The 22,557-nt window shown below is 42.8% G+C and overlaps 1 protein-coding gene across 1 annotated transcript in view; it reads right to left on the bottom strand.

Annotated features, from left to right (window-relative positions):
- The window catches only part of HEATR1 (HEAT repeat containing 1), a 326,965-nt gene that overhangs the window by 285,103 nt on the left and 19,305 nt on the right, over nucleotides 1-22,557 (bottom strand). The window contains exon 4 of the mRNA XM_085611426.1: nucleotides 22,248-22,389. Coding sequence (XP_085467552.1) covers nucleotides 22,248-22,389 — 142 coding nt within the window. The remainder of the gene's footprint in view (nucleotides 1-22,247; nucleotides 22,390-22,557) is intronic.

Genomic DNA, 22,557 nt, shown 5'->3' with positions numbered 1-22,557 from the left:
CAAAATGGTTTCTCTATTCAGAACTGTAAAAAGCGGTTTTAAACTTTTCTGGCAGTTACACCAATCCGCACTCTCTCAAAATTGTATCTGAGATAGATATATATATATATTATATATATATTTTTTTTGAATCAGGCAGTTGAGAAGATTCCCTCTGAAATCTAGATTAGAAACCAGCTTGGTGACTACAATGAACCCTACAGTGTACCCTGATAATCCTATCAATTTAAAGGAATTGTTTATTATATTCCTCAAGCTTCCTTCCCACCTGTAACGAAACTGGTGCTCATGTAAAGCGCTCTGATACCAGATGTCTCGCGTCTAGTTCGCGCTATATAAAACTCTATTAAAAAAAAAACACATTAATGTGTTTTGGACTGCCTTCTCTTGGATGACAGGTCCTCCCATACTTCTAATGCGTCGAGTTTTATATGGAGAACTATGAGAACACCTTGTAGTAGTACATTTGTTGTTCTCATCAATTCCGGAGATTTTTGAGACAGAAATGTGAGGAAATAATCTTTGCATTAGTCAAAGTTAGATGTTATCAGATGGTTCTGGGTAAGAACACGCTGTAGATTCTAGGCAAACCATGACACACCTGATTCATCCAGCACTGTAGTTTTCAGATGTCTGTGGTTGAAAATTATGCCTGGGTGCCTATTGACCCAAATACAGCAAGTATACGAATCACAACAAATGATCTATATTACTTCCATGCAACTTTGTCTCCTTTTGCATGGTAACATTTTGGGCTTTTGTTTTCCAGACAATAGGCCTACCAAAATGTGAGGGACAGAATTAAAAAAATATATATGTTATTGTTATTTTTATATAGAGCACAACAGTACAAACGTAGACAGGAAATAAACCAAATCTATCAGAGCGTTGCGTCAGGTGTACAGTGACTGAAGAGGAGAAAAAGACCAATATGTTCTGTGCAAGTCTACTCTATACCTGAAAAGTTGAAATACTGAGTAGTAGCTTGATTTGTGTGACCCCGATTGAAATACAATGGCCAGAATACACAGAAGCTTTTTACATGGCCTTAATTATTTACAAAAATCTAATTTTGAGCTACAAATCAGGAATACACACTGCACTGGTGATGAGGTATCACACACTACAAAATCAACTGACGTCTTTTATTGCAGTAGCCTCCCCTCCACACTTTTTGCCTGGTATTTGCTGCAACTTTGACTGGAATGCACTGGGTTCCTGCTAACCAGGTCCCCAGTGCCAGTGTTCTTTCCCCCAAAAAAAGGGAACTGGTCAATTGTTCAGGCCTTTAGTACCTCTGTAAGTCTCTAGTAAGTGGTACCCCTCATAACTAGGGTATAGCTACTAAAAGGGGTCCCTAAGAGCTGTGGCATATCTTGTGCCACTCTAAGCCACCCAGCATCAAACTCATGCAGACTGCCACTGCAGGCTGCGTAACAAAGTGGTCTAAAAATGGAAAACAAGCCATGGCACACACCATGTGTGCCATGTCCCCTTACACTGCATGTACAATTTGTAAGTCACCTCTACAGTAGGCCTTACAGTCATAAAGCAGAGTGCATTATATTACATATAAGGACATATCTGCATGAGCAGAGATGCCCCTGTGCTGGCCAGTTCAATTACTGACAGTACAAGTGAAGAGTGAAGCCATGTTAAGGTATGTACTGGGCACAGGTCAAAACGAGTTTCCCAGCTACACAATGGCTTCACTGAAGCCTATGATCTTTTGTATCAAACACCTCATATTAATAAACACACACTGATTCCTACCGACCTCTATTGTATTGGCTGAGTGGTGTAGACCAGCCTGCCACCACAGACACGTTTCTGACCCACCGTGAGAGCCCGCGGTCTCTGAAAGCAGAAACAGTGGCTGCTCTGGCAGGAGATGTTATCACCTCCTCCAAGCAGGATGACTAGGAATCAGTAAATCAAGGCAGGTGGCTTCAAATACCTCTCCCCACCTTTGATATGAGACCCTGACTTCCCCAGACAGGGGAAATGCCACCCACTGCCCATTTGGGCACCAGGACAGGAAGTGGTCATACAGAGGGTGTAATCACCCTAAAGGTAAGTAAGCCCATTGTCTACTACCTGCAACACCCCTAAATACAGTATTCAGGTGGCAGCCCTGATGCCAGGACTTCAGGTTTGACAAACAAAAAGAAAGACTGGACAAAGAAGATTGCCTCCACAAGAAAGGAGGAGAAACTACTGACTTGGCGCTGCACCCGATCCTTGTGGAGAAACCGACACGTCCTGCTGCTGTGCAACCTCCAAGAAACTGGAATGCTGCCCGTGCTTTGCAAATCACAGAACTCCCTTGGAGTAGAGGAACTACTCCCCTGAAGCCTCAGGCACTCAAGAAGCAAGGTCCAGTTCACAGTTCTGACACTTACCGGGAATAAAACGCTGCAGCCGCCCAGGAAGAGGTCACCGTGCTCCCTCAGGTCAGATCCATTCTCCCTCCAAGTGCGGAGTCACCAGGACCAACCGGAGCTGCACAGTACCAACACCTGGTGTACTGGACCACTGGCAGCAACCAAGGCTTCTTGTGTCCAGCCTGGACACAAATACCAAGGAATACTGGCCTGTACGTCAAGGGACCTAATGGACAGTGACTACCACATCAAGAGTGGCCCAGCTGTTCGGTTTGCCCCTTTTCTGCAGAACCAAGACAAAAAGTGAGCATCCGACCACTGCCACCCGACACATCAAAGTACCTCTGCACCCACGCCCTACAGCCCGAGTCCAAAGGAGGGGACAGTGCCAACGGGGTCCCGAGACCCTCAAAGGCTGAGCTCACACTTGGGATTGCCCAGACTAAAGTCCCAGTCACCGCCTGCAGCCCCTTTGTGCAGGCCCACTCAACCGCAAGTGTCTCCTGCAGGACAAACCCGAAACCTAAAATCACCACTGCACCAGAGCACCACAGCCCGAGGAAAAATGGACCAACAGTGTCCCTACGTGTCTGAGCATCTCAAGCACCGAGCCCCCCCAGTGGGTTCACCCAGACTTGCCCCCCAGTCCCAACTTGCAGCCTCTTTTCAACCAGACCGTTCCTCATTGAAGTGAACAGGGCACCAGATGCTGAAACACACCTCTGCACCTGGACGCCCCAGAGCCGCTCGAGGTGTTGCCTTGGACCTTGTCCCATACTCAACTTAAGTTCCGGAGAAGGGTCTTGTAAGTCGCTGACAAGTGGCTGAATGCTGTATATGTCTTTCCCCCAGAGGAGAACATTACCGCTCCAGGAATTGCATTGTGAACTTTTGAAACCTTTAAAAATTCATAACTCAAAGTACTTAACCGATTCCGATCTTGGTATCTAAATTCATATCCAATCTGTGTTAGTTTTGTAAATTGGTGATGGATTTCTTTATTGAGTTTGTGTCTTACTTACTGCCTTTGTGTGTGCAATAAATGCTGAGCACTATCCTCGGATGAGCCTAGCTGCTCGTCCACACTATCACAAAAGAGAGCATTTGGGTTATCATTTCTGCCTCTGTAAACCAACTGGGTTTGTCTGGACTCATTACACAGTGAACCTCATTTTGCTCCACTATATAAAGAGCTAGCTTCCTACAATGACTAACATCAAAGGAAGGTGTGACAGCGAGGGGTGCCGCCACAACCACTTCCCAAAACCTTCTCTCATTCAACTCCTTCTTTCCTCTTATTCACAGAATTTTACAGTTCTTCCTACCTCTGTGCATTTCTGAAGATGTACTATTTCCATTTGTATGTAACTTGCAATTGCGCTGATGAAAGTCAATCTGCTTTCATTGCTTAAGCTACAAACTTTTTATCTGGTCAAAGGTACTCCTCATTTTTGATGAGGCTCTGGGCTGAATTCATGAAATGGAGGACTCTTTGCTTAAGGTTCAAACATGATTTGCTATTTGATACATGTTAGTAACTTAAGGATGGTATCATTGCCAGGACTCTGGCGTCTCTCTGGAAGTAAAATACGTAGTCCATCTTGATACTGCGATATTTATTCCACAAAGACACGATCATTCTCCAAGTCCTACTGAAGAAGATCCATTACCCTGTGGCTATAAACTCAGCCGGGTAATCTCCTTCCATTCTTCCTCGCATCCCATTACCCTAATTTGGTTTTGTCCTATTGCATTCTTCACAACTTCTGTAATCTATTATCACATCTGGAAAGGGTGTGCCCATTATCGCAATTTTAGTGGCCTCTTGTGTTTGTTTCTTTTTTTACTACCTCTCCTCTGGTTTCATGTATCAGTTATATCCTCTAATGAGGATACTTATCAAATGTTCCCTCAAGCCTAGAAATATAATTCTCAATCTTGCCTGGTGCTGTAAACCTACTGCCTATTGTGAGAGACCCACATTCCACCTGCGATTGCTCTATGGGTTGGACCTTCTCCCGTGTGGTAAAAAGATTTCACGTTGCCATAAAGATATGCTATCGTTTAATCACTGAACTGTTTTTATTTGGAGATATGTGGGAATGCTGGGTGGTAGGGCTTTTGGCATTAGTACTAATTCTGGAGCTTTAAAGCACAGAAATGTGTGGAAATCCTGTTTTTTTGTGTACAAAGATTAACATTTTCCAGAATTAAGAGAAAGAACAAGTGGTGGGATCCATGCAGGACACACCCCATAGACTTCCACTGGGCTCTAATTTTCAGAAATCTCTAGTTGCTTGCTTTATGCATAGGGTAAGTGTTTAAATGCACATCAAATCAGTACTAGACAGTTTCCCGGAATTGTCTTGATGTTCTCACAAGTGAGGGCAACAAAGACTTAACAGCATTTGTAATAAGTTGGACATACAATTCCCAGAACTAACAACGTTTAATTTGTAATAGGCCTTTCTGGAGAGGCAACCTTTTAGTGAACACAGATAAGACAGCCCAAATTCAGAAGGCACAAAAAGTGTATTGGAATTTTGTAAAAAAAATTGGCTGAACATGACTGATTATTGCAGTCACTATCAAGGATCATAAGCAACTTTCTGAGTTAGGATATTTTCATGCATTGCCCATGTGTTTGTAAGAGGGTCAGTCCTCGTGTTCCCAACCTCAGTGGTGTTGAAGAGAGAGAAAGTCTGATTGCACAATGGTCAGAAAACATCTGCAAAGTCTTATGATGCTAGGAGCCACAGTTAAAATAATTCTTGAAGAGATAATTACATATTTGAGTCTGCGCTTACCAGTTACAGGGAGATTTAGTTTAGACGAGGGCCAAATCAAAGTACAAAACCAAGGTGCTTATCCTGGGTGCAATCAATGGATCCTGAATCCCTGTCCCCAGTAAGATGCATGTGTGCACGGCTACCCAGCTCCAATCGTAATGCCACACAAGGAGTCTTGTGGAACACGCCCAATAATAAGCCTGAAGCTTAATACTGATAGTTTATCTGTGAACCGATGTCTTTTACCTGTGTGAACTGGAGGACACTTTAACAGCTGCATTTCCCTTCACTTTAAGTATTATAAAAGAAAAACATTGAAACAATATCTCAAAGACTAGGATGCAAAGTCAGCTTCGCTATTTTCAAGTGCTGTGCACTGGGAAAGAGGAGTTACACTTTTGATTTCTGAAGATAAATGGAGTTTTCCTTGCACCATAAGAAAGAAAATTCATTCTCTCTTAATAATCAGTTCAAAATCTGCAGTTCAAAATCTGCAGTTATAGTAGCATATTGATATTCTTTGTTGCAATGAAAGCATGTTCACTTTAATAATTTTTTATATTTTGACGAACTAATTTCATGCCCTTTCACAACATTGTAAGTGTGAAAAAGACGTTTTCAGCATAGCATTCTTGGGGAGGGATTATACACCAATAATGACTGGCCACAGCAATGACGTTTTCAGCATAGCGTCATTGGGGTTAAAGGGGCAGGATTACATACCAATATTGAGTGGTCACAGCAATAATACTGTTTCTCACAGTCCAGACCCCTTACACTGTGTTTCAGCATCATATTTAAAATGGACTGGAAAGGAGATATATATATATATATATATATATTCACTGAAAAAACCATAGGTTTCACACACGTTATAGTTCGGAATTAGCATTTAAAAAACCTTGCAAATTCACTGAAAAAACCATAGGTTTCACACATGTTATAGTTAGCGGAAATTTTACTGATAAAAAACCAATGAAATTCCCCCGTTATAGTTAGTGCAGGCAACTATAACTCACGCGACCGCAATCCTCTGCTGATGCTAATACTGTATTTAGACACTTATTTGCCCATGTCTTCTTCCATACATTTTTAGCTATACATATATTACAAATATTTTTTTTCCATAAAGACACATATGTCATCAGCAGAAGATTGCGGTCGCGTGAGTTATAGTTGCCTGCACTAACTATAACAGGGGAATTTCATTGGTTTTTTATCAGTAAAATTTCCACTAACTATAACATGTGTGAAACCTATGTTTTTTTCAGTGAATTTGCAAGGTTTTTTAAATGCTAATTCCTAACTATAACGTGTGTGAAACCTATGGTTTTTTCAGTGAATTTGTACGGTTTTTTAAATGCCAAGTTACTTCACGCCATTCGTGGCGTGCGCGCCCACTTAACGCAGTTCGTTCCGTGCGCGCACGGTGCGCTTCGCGCACCGTGAGCGCACAGTGAGCACGCGCCCACTTTACGCAGTTAGTGCCGTGCACGCACGGTGGGCACGCGGTGCGCTACGCGCACCGCGTGCCCATGTTACGCTAGATGGGCCATGTACGCACGATGCGCTTCGCGCACCGTGCGCACATGGAGGACATATGATGCACTTCGTTTTGAAAGGTAATATTGTAATTTTTCGTATATTTTATAAGCCATGCACAAATGGTGCCCTTCGGGCACCATTTGCACACGGGGTGGAGAGTGTGGATAATTTTTTTTTTTATTATTTTTTTTTTACTATTTTAGTTTATCTCATGTGTAATAAGCCATGCACAATTGGTGGCCTTCGGGCACCAATTGCACACGGGGTGGAGAGAGTGTGGATAATTTTTTTTTTTACATTTTTTACCGTACGCGTACGGTAAGCGTAATCGGCGAAATTACCGAAAAAATAAAAATTCCGTTTTTGGCCTTGGGGGATCTTTGGGGACTCCCTCAACATGGCTATGTGTGTGGGAGCTGTCTAAACAGCCCCTTTACATGTTTTTGGGCTTTATTTTTTAAAAATCACTCTCAGTGCGAGAGAGAAAATGGCGGCCGCCGCTTCCTGGTTTCGGCCGATTCGAATGTTTACTTAGATCTAAGAGCCAATCAGAATCGCGCTCGCGCACGCCACCGTACGCGTACGGTAAGCGTACCGTAAGCGCACCGTAAGCTGGCTCAGATATATATATTGATTTAAAGGCTATTTTCTCAGAATCTACTGAACAGATTTACACCAAACCTACAAAAGGCACTTCCTTGACCTGAGGACTACCTCTCTGCTAAATTTCTAGTAATTCTGTTCAGCCGTTCGGGCTGTAGCCCTGTCTAAAGGTCCTATGGAAAAATGCATGGGAAAAACGTGTTTTGGGACCCCCCTTTTATCTCAGCCCCCGCTTGACGAATCCCCCAAGACTTTCAGGGTAGGAGCGGAGCGTAGCGCCCCACCTATTTTGAAAAATTCGCGAGGATTCGTCGACCGGCGCCAAAGTTATTCAAAATAGAATGTTGCGGATTTCCTATGGAAACGTGGTCCTAACTATAACTACCTACTGGCGACCGCCAGTAGGTAATATATATATATATATATATATATATTTCTGCAAATGACTATGGTCAAGTTTACTCTCCTCCACTGCCCTGGTGTAGGTTTGGTACTCTTACATCTGCTGAAGTCAAGTTCTCTCAGTGCCTCACACTCCACAGGAGTATAAAACCAAGGAGTCTGCGGATGTTCAACGCGTAATGGCTACGCTATATTCTGCTCTTGTCCTTCGTACAATGGCCGTACTGCTTCATATATATTTTGATCTCCCGTCTCAAAGTGTCCATAAGAAATGCCTCTCACACAGTTTCTGTGCCTTTTAAAAAGAGAAAAGGGACCATGGGGACTACATCATTGGTGATTCTGAACCATCTGATTGAGTTTTAGTCGAGTTCAGCAAAGCAAACGATGAAGATTTATGAATGGCTCAGAGATATAGACAGTGAAATGTGGTACCAGATATTTTCAGAATGTATTATGAAAATGATGGCCTAAAATCTACAACGAATAGGACGAAATATTTGTAAAGAATATTTGATCATTATATCTGATCATTATATCTGACGAGATTGCTCTATAAGATATTGTGAGACAGAATCAAGAACAAATCAGCATGGCCCAATTCACAGAACTGATCCTGCAAATCTGTGTAGATCAGTGTAGTAAGGCTTTCATTCACATTTCTTCACACCCTTCAAAATAATGCTGGCCTAACACAAAGCTCATTTTGTACCACGATTACTGCGGCCAATGTTCACAATGTCCATCATTCCATGCAACGCAGATATAATCATCCTACCCATGAAACGGGCCGTGCACTGGAGGACTCCACTGACTTTCAGGAAATGGCATGAGTTCCTCAATACACCCCAGGGACGTTGCTATGACTAGCATTGTTGACAATTGCTCTTACATGGTGAGGAAATATGAATTTTTATGGTCAATTGTGTCCCCTATCTTAGACCCCAACGGCTCCATGTACATGCTACAAGTACATGTATGTTCCCTCCACTTCAAGCCATGAAGACGCAAATCTAATTGTGTCCAACGTCAACATGTCCTCTTTCAGATCTGCCATGAATGGGTCAGATATTCCGTTCCTAAGTATGCCTTGCCACCGTCTTTATATGGTGTACTTTTCACGTTTTCCAGCTCTGGCAAGGTAGGCCCTGAATTCTGCCATCGAGCTTTTCCTGCCTTCTGCCTCTGAATGCTCCAGCCTGGACCTGCATCTGTATCCATGACCTTTGTCTTACTTCCTGCGCGGCTAACGGTGCCTGACCCGGCCTGTTGCCTGCCAAAAACTGTATTCAGCCTTCAAGTTATCTGCTCCGCTCCTCGAGAAATACATTCCTGTCTAGTAGTTTAGGTAAACATCCTTCCAGCTGCAGAGCAAAGGGCTCGGCCTTACTGTCTCCGAGCAAGTAATTCATGACTTCTGTTGCCATGGTAGGCCCATGCCCCTCGCATCTCATGTAGACGCTTATATATGCACTAATAGTTAGTATAGGATAGCCTCTGCCTGAGAGACTTTTCCTTCCAGATAATATAGTTCCTTAAACACAAGATATTAGATACGATTTGGGATTAGGTTGTTCTGACATCCCAGACTTCTGTCTCCTCATGTAGGGCAAAATGTCAAGTCCCCTTCACCCTCTAGTTACACGTCAATCACACGTCATGCGGCTGTGCGCGCATCTCTGCCATGTATTTCTGCTGACATTGCAGGATTCTCTTATGGATCCACCCACCTGTGTCATCATCATAATGACGTTTCTAGTATACGCCTTTATGCACGCCTATTGTAACGCCTTTTCCATTACGTATGTGTATTCTTATCTCTCTTCTCAGCTGTAACGCCCTCTGCATATGTCTTCACTGTAATGCATTTACTATAAATATGATAACCTGTCAATAATGTATTGCCGATCCCTTCCTGAACCTTCGTGGTGACGGAACCCGATTGCCTGGTTCGAACCATAATTCCTTTGTAAGGAATAAATTCCCTTTTATAACCTCAAATACCACGGATTCTGCCTCTTATTTTTACTGAGTTATTCTTATTGAATTTTACCGCATAAATTAAGTCTAGGTAATTTAAATTTACCACATAATTGGCGCCCGAATAGGGACACCTCTCACACCCCACGCGCCGGAGGTGCGTTGCAGACCCGGTCTCCTGCCACAGCCGAACGGACAACTGCGCGTACCCGCAGGATTTCCTGTATCTCCCTCAGGCCAACGGGGGCGACTGAGGCTGCGATCAACACCCAGACGAGGCGGTGAGGAGTGCGGAGAATCCCGACCAGAGCCTAGCTGAGAGAGCAAGATCCGAGGTATACAGAGGCCCACCAGATTCCGAAGTTCCGAAGTATCTAAGTCACGAGTCGAGTCCAGTCCAGTTTGGTCTAGTCCAGTCCAGACTTCCGAGGCCTTCTGTTCCGTTCCGTGCTTCCCGGTGAGTACCGTTGCTGGGGTCGCATCTAGACGTGCACATTGGTTTGTGCCGGTCAAGACGGGTTTGGGTACACAGACCTGGTCTGCACTGTTTTAGCAGTGTATCTGTACTGTTTAGCAGTACATCTAGTATTATGCAGTTAACTAGTTTTATTCTAATTATTATTGTTCGTTCTAAAATGTTTTGATATGTTTTAAATGTCGTGGTATGAGTTATTGTTCGATCTTCATTATTGTGTTTATTGTATTAATTGTGTTCAAGTTCGAGTAAGACCCAAGTAGCAAGGTTCAAGATGCCGTTATTTTCAAAATTAAGACAGATAAAAACTAGAAAAGGGATACTCGAGGAAGCCGTTCCCATTCCACCTAGGGACACTCCAGGGTACTTTATGTACCATAAACATGGCCTAGATGCCGTATTATATCTTGATTTATGGGTGGACTACACCAAGGATTTAGCAGAGAGTCAGAGATGGCCCGCTGCTGGGACATGGGATGCAGATTGCATCATGAGAGTAGAAGAAGTATTATGGAAAAAGAAAGCCAGACAGTCACAGAAAGAGGCCATTGAACTATGGCGTAAAGAATCGCATTGACGCGCAGAGAAAGCGTTCAGAAAAGAAGAGAAAAGTAGAGAGAATTCAGACAAAGCCCGAGAAAACATATTAATTGACGAAGGTATCCGAGTAAAAACAGAACAAGTAGACAGACAACGAAACACTCTTATGAATGGTATGTATCCTCTTCTGGCCGAGGGTTTGCCTAAGGCCACCCTGGAGGTACCAAAAGATCTGCCACCTCCATTACTCCCGATTAAAGTACACCCCAAGACCACAAAGGACATTTTCCTTTCTTCCTATTTAGATGATGCAGCCCCCGAATATGCTAATGGTGCGCAGCCACGCGCACCACCTGTTGACAACGCTCAACCCCAAGATCATCTGCCCCCACCTCCGCAGCAACAAACTCCTCCTCACGTTCTAAACGTTCCACCTGTTTCTACAGTCCTTCCTGCATCTACACTCTCTACCCTACATCCAACAAATCCTTTTGAACTTGGCACCTCAGGAGGCGCGACAGGAGGTGCGACAGGAGGTTTTTCCACGCCACCGCCAGCACCTAGGTTGACTTATAGGGATTTAGCACACCAACGTACACCCCAAACAGCTAATCACAATATATTTAATGAGCCTCTTACAGATTGTAGATATGATCCAGTGCCCGGTAAACACGACAGAATGTTGCTATCATCAGTACGTTTACGACGAGTTTCGACCTATCTAATGACGTTACCAGGAAGGATTGGTCACCTAGACAAAATATATCACTTTATCCAAACAGGGGAAGGTCCTGAAAGTATTGGCGAGGCCATGGAATACCAGAAAGTGGACATGCAAAAATTATTATTACGCTTCTTCATAAACTGCTTGATCAGAAACAGAGATAGGCCTGAGGTAGATCCGGAGGAAATGCAAGTACTTACCAGATGGGGTCAGAATATAGCAGACGGAAAACATGATAAACAGAAGAGTATAGAAGTTATGCACCGAAAGATCAGAAAAGAAGTAGAACGAATACATGAAAGAAGATTAGAGGCGGATAAAACTGAATCAGAGGGAGAGGAGGAGGAACAGTCAGAAATGACCACAGGACAATTAGAATTACCAGCTAGAGAAACGATAGCTTATGTAGGAAAAGGAAGATCCTTTAATAATACAATACGTCCGATACGTCTAGAATGTAACAGAATTTCTCAAGCAGCTATCTCAAATCCAAGGACCCCTGAACACTTATTCCAGGCTACTGATAAATTACTTCGAGAACGAAGGGGGTACCATGTGCTCGATTCTATGGATGAACAAGAATTAGCCAGGTCAGCAGTACAATGGGCTGACAGTTCTAAAAAATACAGTGATGATGCGTTAGCACACACGTTTCTGAATCTTACACCCGACGAACAGCGTTTAGCTAGTATATACATGATACAACATCTCCTTATATTATATAAAGGCCAACACTCTGATCTTGGTCCCCTACCTGATATACTGATAGAACTGCTCCTGAATAAATGGAGAGGTCTAGGTACCGATCTAATTAAAGTAATTCTAGAATACCGACACAGATATAGTGCCTTCCTATGTCCAGAGCATGATTCAGCTCCCTCCATGGAAAGAAAAATGTATTACATAGACAGACAGAATCCCTTACGCGAAGTGCATCCAGTCAGGAATGATGATAATACTTTTAGACGCGTGTTTGTGTACACGCCTATAACTAAACTAGAACTATTGGAAATGAAAAAATTAGTGCCCAGCCATGACAAAGATCCAGCAGGTTTTCACCGTGAAATAAAAGACATGTTACTCATGGGTGATTATACCTATCCTGACATTATGAAAATATTGAAAGTATTACTGCCTGCCGGTATTTACGAGAAACTCAAAGAAAAAGAGTGGGAGGTGGGAGAACAAAAGATTGATTGGACAGCATTAGAAAACGAAGAAAATGCCCGAACTGCAGGCGTAGGGCTTGGAGACAAAACTAAAGCATTACCAGGATTATTAGTACAAGTATTGCCACGTTTATTAACTACGAAAAAGGAAGACTGGGGAGCAATCTCAGCTTGCAAACAGAAACCCGATGAAGACACTAGTGATTTTTATTCCCGATTTGAAAAATGTTTTGGTATTAATAGCGGCCTAAAAGCAAATAGCGAGTCATATCCACATCTTTTTGTAACAAAACTAGTCGAGAATTCCCTGCCCCAGGTTAAGAACAGAGTATTGAAAGTTGAGAGCACTTGGCAAGCTAACACTCCGTCACAAATGTTACAAATGTTACAGTATCACCAGAATAGAATTAGAGAAGAACAAGAACACGAACAAAGACGTATGAAAGACACGAAAATGAAAATGCTCGTCGCCCAGTCAGTTCCAGCTGACGGTCATAAAAAGGGTGCGACACAGTCCAGTAATTCAGCGGTTCCCGTTAAAGGGACATGCAACTATTGTAAACAGCCAGGTCATTATATAAACGATTGTGCAGTTCTGAAACATAATATCTCTACGGGTAAAACCAAGGAGAGACCGCGTCCGCCTAGACAGGATCAGATCCAACAACAAGCACCTCAGAACGTACAGCCTATGCAAGCTGCACAACAGACCGTAGCGGTACCACAGTCACAGCCTATTGCCGCAAAACAAAACACGACACAACAGATGTACCAGTATGCACAAACTGACTATCCAGATTATCAGCGATACACATGAAATAGCCTAGAGAGGGAAGTTGGCTTACCCCTTATTGAGGTTCCCGTAGATCAAGAGGGTCCTTATGTACAGAGTCAAGTACTAGGGAAAGACAGAAAGTTTTTACTTGATACAGGGGCAAGCAGAACAACTATAAGTCACGACGAGGTTCCAGGGGCACCCCTCTCAGGCTCACAAAATATTTCCCTTGGTTTTTCAGGAAAGCCTATTATTAACGAAGTATCGCAACCGCTTCCACTTACAGTTGGTCCATTGACACAGACTACAGATCTATTGCTTACAAAATCATGCCCAGAAAACTTGTTAGGTATAAAGACATTGAAAGCTCTAGGAGCTATAATATGTTGTTCTCCGGACGGAGTACGACTATTTTTGCGTGACTTTAAAGGTCACTAAGTGTCAAGAGACATGGATCACCGGTTACAGAATCTACCTGCACATTTATGGGCACAAGGCCCCACTGATGTAGGTTGTATGCACATTACACCATATCGAGTCACACTCAAAGCAGGAGTGGTATTACCACGAATGCGACAATACAAGTTACCTCCAGATGCTGTAGTGGCTTTGCTGCAAATCATTGACGAGCTCATTGCACAAGGAGTGGTTGTGGAAACCGACTCCAATATATGTAATTCTCCGATCATTCCGATTCTTAAACGAACTGATCCAAAAGCACCCCCAGTATATCGATTAGTTATTGATCTGCGCGAATTGAATAAATGCATTGTACCACAATATCCCGTGGTCCCAGATATCTCTTCATTACTGACAGCTATTGATTCAGAAGCAACGTTCTTTACTGTAATTGACCTCAAGAACGCCTTCTTTAGCGTCCCAATCGATCCGGAAAGCCAATATTTGTTCGGATTTAGTTTAAATGGACGAAGCTTTAAATTCGCACGCGCACCTCAAGGATTTACAGAAAGTCCTAGCATCTATAGCCAAGCACTGAAAAGACAACTTGACAGTATCCACATGCCAGTTAACACTGCACTGCTTCAGTATGTCGATGATCTGCTGATCACCGCCCGAAGCGAACCCGAATGTGAAAAAGCATCACTGACGGTTTTACATTTTCTGGCCGACAAGGGGCACAAGGTGTCCCCTTCGAAGCTACAATTCTGTGTTCAGCAAGTTGTGTACCTTGGGCACTTGCTGTCCAAGGGGGGGGAGACAGCTCACACCTGACCGCATCCAGTTAATTGTAAACATGCCACCACCCAAGACACAAAAGGAGGTGCGGGCCTTCATAGGCCTCACTTCGTACTGTAGGCAGTGGATCCCCCAATACGCATTTCTAGCAAAACCACTCATTCAGTTGACAACCCAGGAGGCAGCGACATCGACTGTCCTCCCTTGGACTCCAGAACATACACAAGCTTTTGAAGACTTAAAGAAAGCCTTATGCCAAGCACCTGTTTTAGCGACACCATGTTACAGTAAGCCTTTTACACTTTTTGTTACAGAACGTGAAGGTACTGCCTTGTCAGTACTCACTCAGGAACAAGCAGGATCACACAAACCATGTGCTTACTTTTCTAGCACATTAGATCCAGTAGCTCAGGCTCTTCCTGCGTGCCTGAAATCGGTCGCAGCGACAGCTTTAGCAATCAGACAAAGCGATTCCATAGTATTAGGACATCAATTGACAGTACAAGTACCTCACGCAGTAGAGGTTCTCTTGAACCGGACACAAACTCAGCACTTGACTATAGCACGACTGACAGGTTATGAACTAACATTGTTTCAGCCACACATAGAAATCAGACGTTGTAGTACATTAAATCCTGCCACACTTTTGCCACTAAGTGGAACAGACCCATTGGCACATGATTGTATTGAAGTCATTACTATTACGACGAAACCCAGACAAGACTTGACAGACATTCCATTATCAGATCCAGACCTGACATTTTATGTAGATGGTTCATGTATGAGAACAAGTACAGGAGAGTTAGTGGCCGCTTATGCAGTCACAACAGACACTGAAGTCATTGAAACAAATTGTATTGACACATTATCAGCTCAAGCAGCAGAGCTCATCGCTCTGACACAAGCCTGTATTCAAGCCAAAAATAAAAAAGTTAACATATACACAGATTCACGTTATGCATTCGGAGTTGTCCATGACTTCGGAGTCCTTTGGCGAGAGAGAGGTTATTTAACTTCTCATGGTGCCAACATTCAACACGGTCCCCTCATTCAAGCTCTGTTAGATGCAATACATCTACCTACTTCGATATCTATCATGAAGTGCAAGGCCCATACAAAAGTCACCGATATCATTTCCCAGGGTAACGATCTAGCAGACCGAACAGCTAAACAGACAGCTCAGAATCGGAATCATGCAACTGACTTGACAAAGACAATAGTTCCGACACACTGCATGACAGTTAAGGATCCCGCCCTTGATGTAATTGACATACAGACACATGCTACACCAGAGGAAACAAAGAAATGGACTGAACTAGGAGGGATCCAAACAGATCAGGGATGGATGACGAAGGGAAAATCTACATGGTTTCTCCCCGACTCCATGGTTCAAGTTATCATTAACACAATACATAGTCCAGCACATCTAGGAGAAAAAGCTATGTTAGATAGTATTCAACACATTTGGTTTAATAAACACTTACGAGCTGCAGCCAAACAGAAAGTCCGAACTTGTATGATTTGTTGTCAGTTCAACCCAGGTAAAAGCATTCCTGTAGAGCAAGGTGGATTTCAACCTCCCGATCACCCTTTTGAAGTCCTCCAGATGGATTATATCCAGATGGAACGTTGTCGAGGATTCAAATATGTCCTCGTAGTTGTATGTGCTCTTTCCCGTTGGACAGAGGCATATCCCGTCTCAGATTACACTGCCCCGACTACTGCCAAACAGTTAGTTCGTGAATTCTTCCCACGGTATGGTTTGCCCCGTATCGTGTACTCAGATAACGGCCAGCCGTTCTCATCCGAGCTAATGAAACACATTTCACTCTTGTTAGGCTATCAATGGAAATTCCACTGTGTCCGGCATCCCGAGGCAGCAGGTCTCGTGGAACGTCATAACCAGACTCTGAAAATTCGACTTTCAAAAATCTGTAGAGAGAAAGGCGTCGACTGGATAGTAGCCTTACCAGTTGCACTCTTTTACATGAGAATGGTAGCACATTCTCGCACAGGGCTATCCCCGTACGAGGTGGTCTTCGGTAGGCCACCAAATATGTGGGGGACGCCTATACCTCGTAAAATCACTGATGTGGATTGTAATATGTTGACAGATTACCTTGCTTCCTTGATGTCTGCACTACAATCTTGCCGTTCACAGGTAGCTGCAGCCTTTCCCGACAAAACCGAGGTGAAGCCCCATGAAGTGGTTCCTGGAAACTTTGTTTTCATAAGAAATTTCGACAGGAGGAGCCCGTTGGAGCCTCGCTGGCAAACGCCAAAACTGGTACTTCTGACCACGAGGACAGCAGTGAAGGTCGAGGGTCGCAAGGGTTGGCTACACTCGAGCCATATCAAGAAATTTCATGGACTACCGTCTGATTTGAACTCTCAGCCCTGCCCCCTTCCACAGACTGACTCAAAACTCCCCCTGGTTGAGAAAACCGAATCACAAAACTATAAACTGAAACTAAGGTCTAACAAGTCAGACAATTCGATTGTTTAAGTCCTCTCCAAGGTGAATCGGTTGAATTAGTCTCTGACATGTATCCTCTAGACCGAAATCGAGAGAGAGATAGACAGAAACAGCTCAAGAAACGTGCATATTGTAAATCACTCCATAGTCACTGTATAGTGACACTGTTGATTATGTTTTTTCTAAGTCTTTTGATTATTGCTGCAAGTATACTGTTGCACATGTACTATCCTATTTTCAAGCGTGCTCATTCTGCTTACAATGATACTGCCGAACATTCTTTTAGCGAATTACCTTCACATGAGTTGCCCTATAGACTTGCGCTGCGCAACAACACATTCATTAGTATGTTACATCACTCCCATCAGGCCAGCAATGCTACAAATTGTTGGATATGTGGCCGACTCCCTCCCTATCAGAAATACAAAGGAGTTCTGCCCCTCTTTCCGTATCCATTCACACATAATGGTTCCTGTGGCGCATGGTTTAGTTTGATTAATTCTTTAGATTCAAACACTGTAGTTTACCAGAGCAACTGGGTATGGGGAAACCTGAACTTAGTTTTGCTTAAAGCCTGTTACCCTAACAAGGAGGGACTTCCCAAAAGGACAGGAACTGACCTAGAAAATGAAGTATATGGATTAGGTAATTTTACACTCAACCTCATGATTCTGAATGTTGAATCTGAAACTGCACTAGTCTTGCCTGCTATGTCCGTATTACCAGTCAAAGGTGAATTATGTGTAAGAAAGAATGGTTCAGTACACATGGGTCATAGCAAATGTACCACTGTGATCGAATTCAGTGATCAAGGCAAGTCTACATTTAGAGTTTCCCGTCATTCCTACTTCATATGTGGTCATACCGCATATATACGTTTACCTCTAGATTGGGATGGTACCTGTTACATTGCATTCCTTCTGCCACCTGTTTTCCTAGCCCCTCCTGATTATCATAGAAATACCCATTTAGTACACAATAGACCCCAGAGAGATATCCCGATTATCGACTACACTGAAACAGCATGGGAACAATATACAGACTTCAATAAAGGTCTCTTTCCTTACATAGGTGTTGTCTCTAATAGTAAACTGATACGTAGATTAACCAGAACCCTTGAAGCAGTAGTGAATGAAACTACCTCTGCCCTAGGCAACTTAACAGAGGAGCAGTCTGCGATGCGGATTGTTGTTCTCCAAAATCGTCTTGTACTTGACGTCATCCTAGCCGATAGGGGCGGAGCCTGTAGGGTCATCGGATCGAGTTGTTGTGTTTTCATTCCAGAAAACGCACCATCTGTATATAAAGCCATAACGCGTCTTCACAAGATTGCAAGCCAGATACATCAGAATCCAGGCACCTGGACATGGTCCGGTTGGTTCTGGAGCGTTTTGTCAGCCTGGGGATGGAAAGTCCTATCCTTCCTAGGTATTGGCCTTCTCATAGTATTCAGTTGTTGCCTGTGTCTACAATGTGGACCAGCGATTTGCGGCCTGTGTGCCACATCATGTACTCCACGTTCAAGTTCTCATTCAAAATCCCGGAAGAAGAAAGAAGAGCAAATGATGTTACATGAACAGATTGATGGATTCCTGAGGATCGATATTTCATGAAGGGTCCGTAGGGGACAAGGAGGGAATGAGGAAATATGAATTTTTATGGTCAATTGTGTCCCCTATCTTAGACCCCAACGGCTCCATGTACATGCTACAAGTACATGTATGTTCCCTCCACTTCAAGCTATGAAGACGCAAATCTAATTGTGTCCAACGTCAACATGTCCTCTTTCAGATCTGCCATGAATGGGTCAGATATTCCGTTCCTAAGTATGCCTTGCCACCGTCTTTATATGGTGTACTTTTCACGTTTTCCAGCTCTGGCAAGGTAGGCCCTGAATTCTGCCATCGAGCTTTTCCTGCCTTCTGCCTCTGAATGCTCCAGCCTGGACCTGCATCTGTATCCATGACCTTTGTCTTACTTCCTGCGCGGCTAACGGTGCCTGACCCGGCCTGTTGCCTGCCAAAAACTGTATTCAGCCTTCAAGTTATCTGCTCCGCTCCTCGAGAAATACATTCCTGTCTAGTAGTTTAGGTAAACATCCTTCCAGCTGCAGAGCAAAGGGCTCGGCCTTACTGTCTCCGAGCAAGTAATTCATGACTTCTGTTGCCATGGTAGGCCCATGCCCCTCGCATCTCATGTAGACACGTAGACGCTTATATATGCACTAATAGTTAGTATAGGATAGCCTCTGCCTGAGAGACTTTTCCTTCCAGATAATATAGTTCCTTAAACACAAGATATTAGATACGATTTGGGATTAGGTTGTTCTGACATCCCAGACTTCTGTCTCCTCATGTAGGGCAAAATGTCAAGTCCCCTTCACCCTCTAGTTACACGTCAATCACACGTCATGCGGCTGTGCGCGCATCTCTGCCATGTATTTCTGCTGACATTGCAGGATTCTCTTATGGATCCACCCACCTGTGTCATCATCATAATGACGTTTCTAGTATACGCCTTTATGCACGCCTATTGTAACGCCTTTTCCATTACGTATGTGTATTCTTATCTCTCTTCTCAGCTGTAACGCCCTCTGCATATGTCTTCACTGTAATGCATTTACTATAAATATGATAACCTGTCAATAATGTATTGCCGATCCCTTCCTGAACCTTCGTGGTGACGGAACCCGATTGCCTGGTTCGAACCATAATTCCTTTGTAAGGAATAAATTCCCTTTTATAACCTCAAATACCACGGATTCTGCCTCTTATTTTTACTGAGTTATTCTTATTGAATTTTACCGCATAAATTAAGTCTAGGTAATTTAAATTTACCACAGATATACCGGGAAATGAGATTAAGAAGTATTTGGTATGAAGTGAATGTGAATATTTATATTTTAACACTGGGTTAAACATTTAATGTGCACAGTCTGCTACTGTTGGACAATTTAGAAGTGCTCTCTGTATGTGTAACAATTTCTGAGGTGAACTGTGTTTATTAGTCAGATGTACTTCACATCCAGAATCCTCAGCAGATCTGGGCAGAAGTTTTCTGAATGTGGCGTGGGCAGGCATTAACTATTAACAAGCTCAGAGTCTAGTCATTTCACTCCAAATAAGACTCTAAATTATGCATCTGGATCAGACCTTCAAGTTGCAAATATCATACCCATCCATTAGCCTTTTTTGTCTATGACCATGGTCTAATTCCTACCATACATGTTGGCCATAGAAGTGACAGTTTTCCCAGGAGACAGGCCCACCCCCACTAATAATGTATTTTTATTGAGAGAACCATGGCAACGCTGTGTAGTAGGGTATATTGCTATTATCCATTAGATCTCTCTACATTTTTGGCTTCTTATTGAAAGCCCTTCTCTAAAAAAAAACACTTACAAAAAAAAAAACTCCCTGATATTCACCAAGATATTCAAAATTCAGAGTAGTATGAATGATTCCAATTTCTAAATTCACAATCTTGTGCACATTTAAAAAAAAACCATAGCTTTCCTTCATATCCAATTCTTGTTCATTTTCTCTTTATATTATCATGCAACGCGTGGTCTGTACACATTTAAAAATCATTCTAAGCCATGGCTCATTTGTTGGTTTTTGGCCAAACTACAAAACTTTAGGAGGAAAAATCTGTCAGCATTGCTGTAGGGTCGTTTTGTAGACCAGACTTAAAGGCACGATTTTTCTAATTTAACAAGTGGTTTCAATGTGAAACTTTTGAGCAATCTAGATGCAAACCCTAGCTGAATTCAGGGTTTTGGCTAGTTTTCAGACCTGTAAAGTTTTTTGAGTTCCCACATGGGCTTCATCCCTATATCCCCGTAAATAGCAAGTAGGTAGAAAATGTAAAAATAGAAAATACAGACCAACACAAAGTCAAAGGTGAAAGAAAAGATTATTTTTTATTTAACACTATTTGAAATAGCAATGAAGTGGGTGATCTAAGCAGACCCAATCTTTTGTTGATACACGTTTAGGACTAATAAACACATGCACACTTTCTTGGACAACATTTTTTTTAACACGTACACAAAAAAAACCTAACAAACAAACAAAAACAGTTGCCATATACTGGCTACTATTTCAGTCCAAGAGGCTCGTCCCGCAAGAAATAACCGCACATGTAGAAGATTCCACAAGACAATAGGCACCCTTTTTAGGTCTTGTCTACACAGCGCTGTGTAGACAATTCAGTGGGATTACAACCCACCCATAGAATAGCATTAGCTATTTACGATGTCACTCATTTGCAATTTTTCTTTTGCTTAGCTCCCGTAGGCTTCCCTTCCTTTCTTGAGTTGGCTTCTATCGGGAGCATGGACCAAGTAAGTTTGTTCTTTCTCACCTTTATTCTTCCTCATCTTTTTGCAAAGTACTATTTTTTAAAATGTATTTTAAAAGTATTTCAGTATTATTCCTGGATGTACAATGTGCTTTCCTACTTTTAACACAGGTATACTGCTTCTTAATTATGTTACTTTCATCCTATCTGCAATCTCTATTGGCTTTAGTTACTTATACTTACAACTCTACGCCACTCTATTCTATGTTACTCCACTCTACACCACAACACACCTCTCCACGCTACTCCATGACATACCACTCCTCCCTATACCACTCCATTTTAAGCCACTCTACACCACACTGCCACATGCCTCTCTACTCTATGCCATGCTACTGTATGCCACTCCACTCTACGTCCCCTACTGTACACCACTCCACTCTATGCCCCTCTACCCTACTCAACACCACAGCACTAACTTTTAGCCATGCTGAACAAGAGCCACATCGCTGTGTAACCTGGCTAAAAGACACTGGAACAGCCAATACCTCTCACATTGGCACGGCCTATTGGCTTTGACAATGCTTGTTATTTATCTTTTCGTATTTTACTTTTTAATCTTGCAATTTCAAAGGCATATCAGAATGCCAGTAAACATCCAACATAGCACAACCAAGGTAAACTACAACCAAAGAACATGGACATGAGAGCTTTAACATATGTTCCTTATAAGAAGCTCCTTGATGTCCGACAAGGGCATACAACTTTGATAATCGTATGCATGTCATAAAAATGTAAGAGAATGCAAGCTGCGCAATTTATAAAAAAAGAACATAGAGTCCAGAAAAATCTTAAACATTACTTTCTCTAAACACTGCTAAGTTACCTGAATGGGTTCCAGCCAGTTCCAACGGTGCGTTGGGTCTTTGATGTTTAAGAGCTGGATGACTCTAACAAACACTCTGGTTTCATGATACGGCAACACACAACCAATGAGACTATCCTGATTGTAGAGATGAATATGAAACCTTGCAGGAGAAATTAAAGATTATACAACATATTAAGCACCTAGTGGCTTAGCTCCCAGAAAACAAAAGTTACAAATGATAATCTAAAAATATAAAGAAAATGGCCATTCATTGGCTCTATTTAAATGATCTCCACCATTCCCATCCATCGCACCTGATAACACAGAG

This window comes from Triturus cristatus, chromosome 6 (genome assembly GCF_964204655.1).
Source record: "Triturus cristatus chromosome 6, aTriCri1.1, whole genome shotgun sequence".
Classification (NCBI taxonomy): domain Eukaryota; kingdom Metazoa; phylum Chordata; class Amphibia; order Caudata; family Salamandridae; genus Triturus; species Triturus cristatus.
Note: the sequence above shows the minus strand (reverse complement) of the source record. Positions and strands in the feature narration are given on the sequence as shown.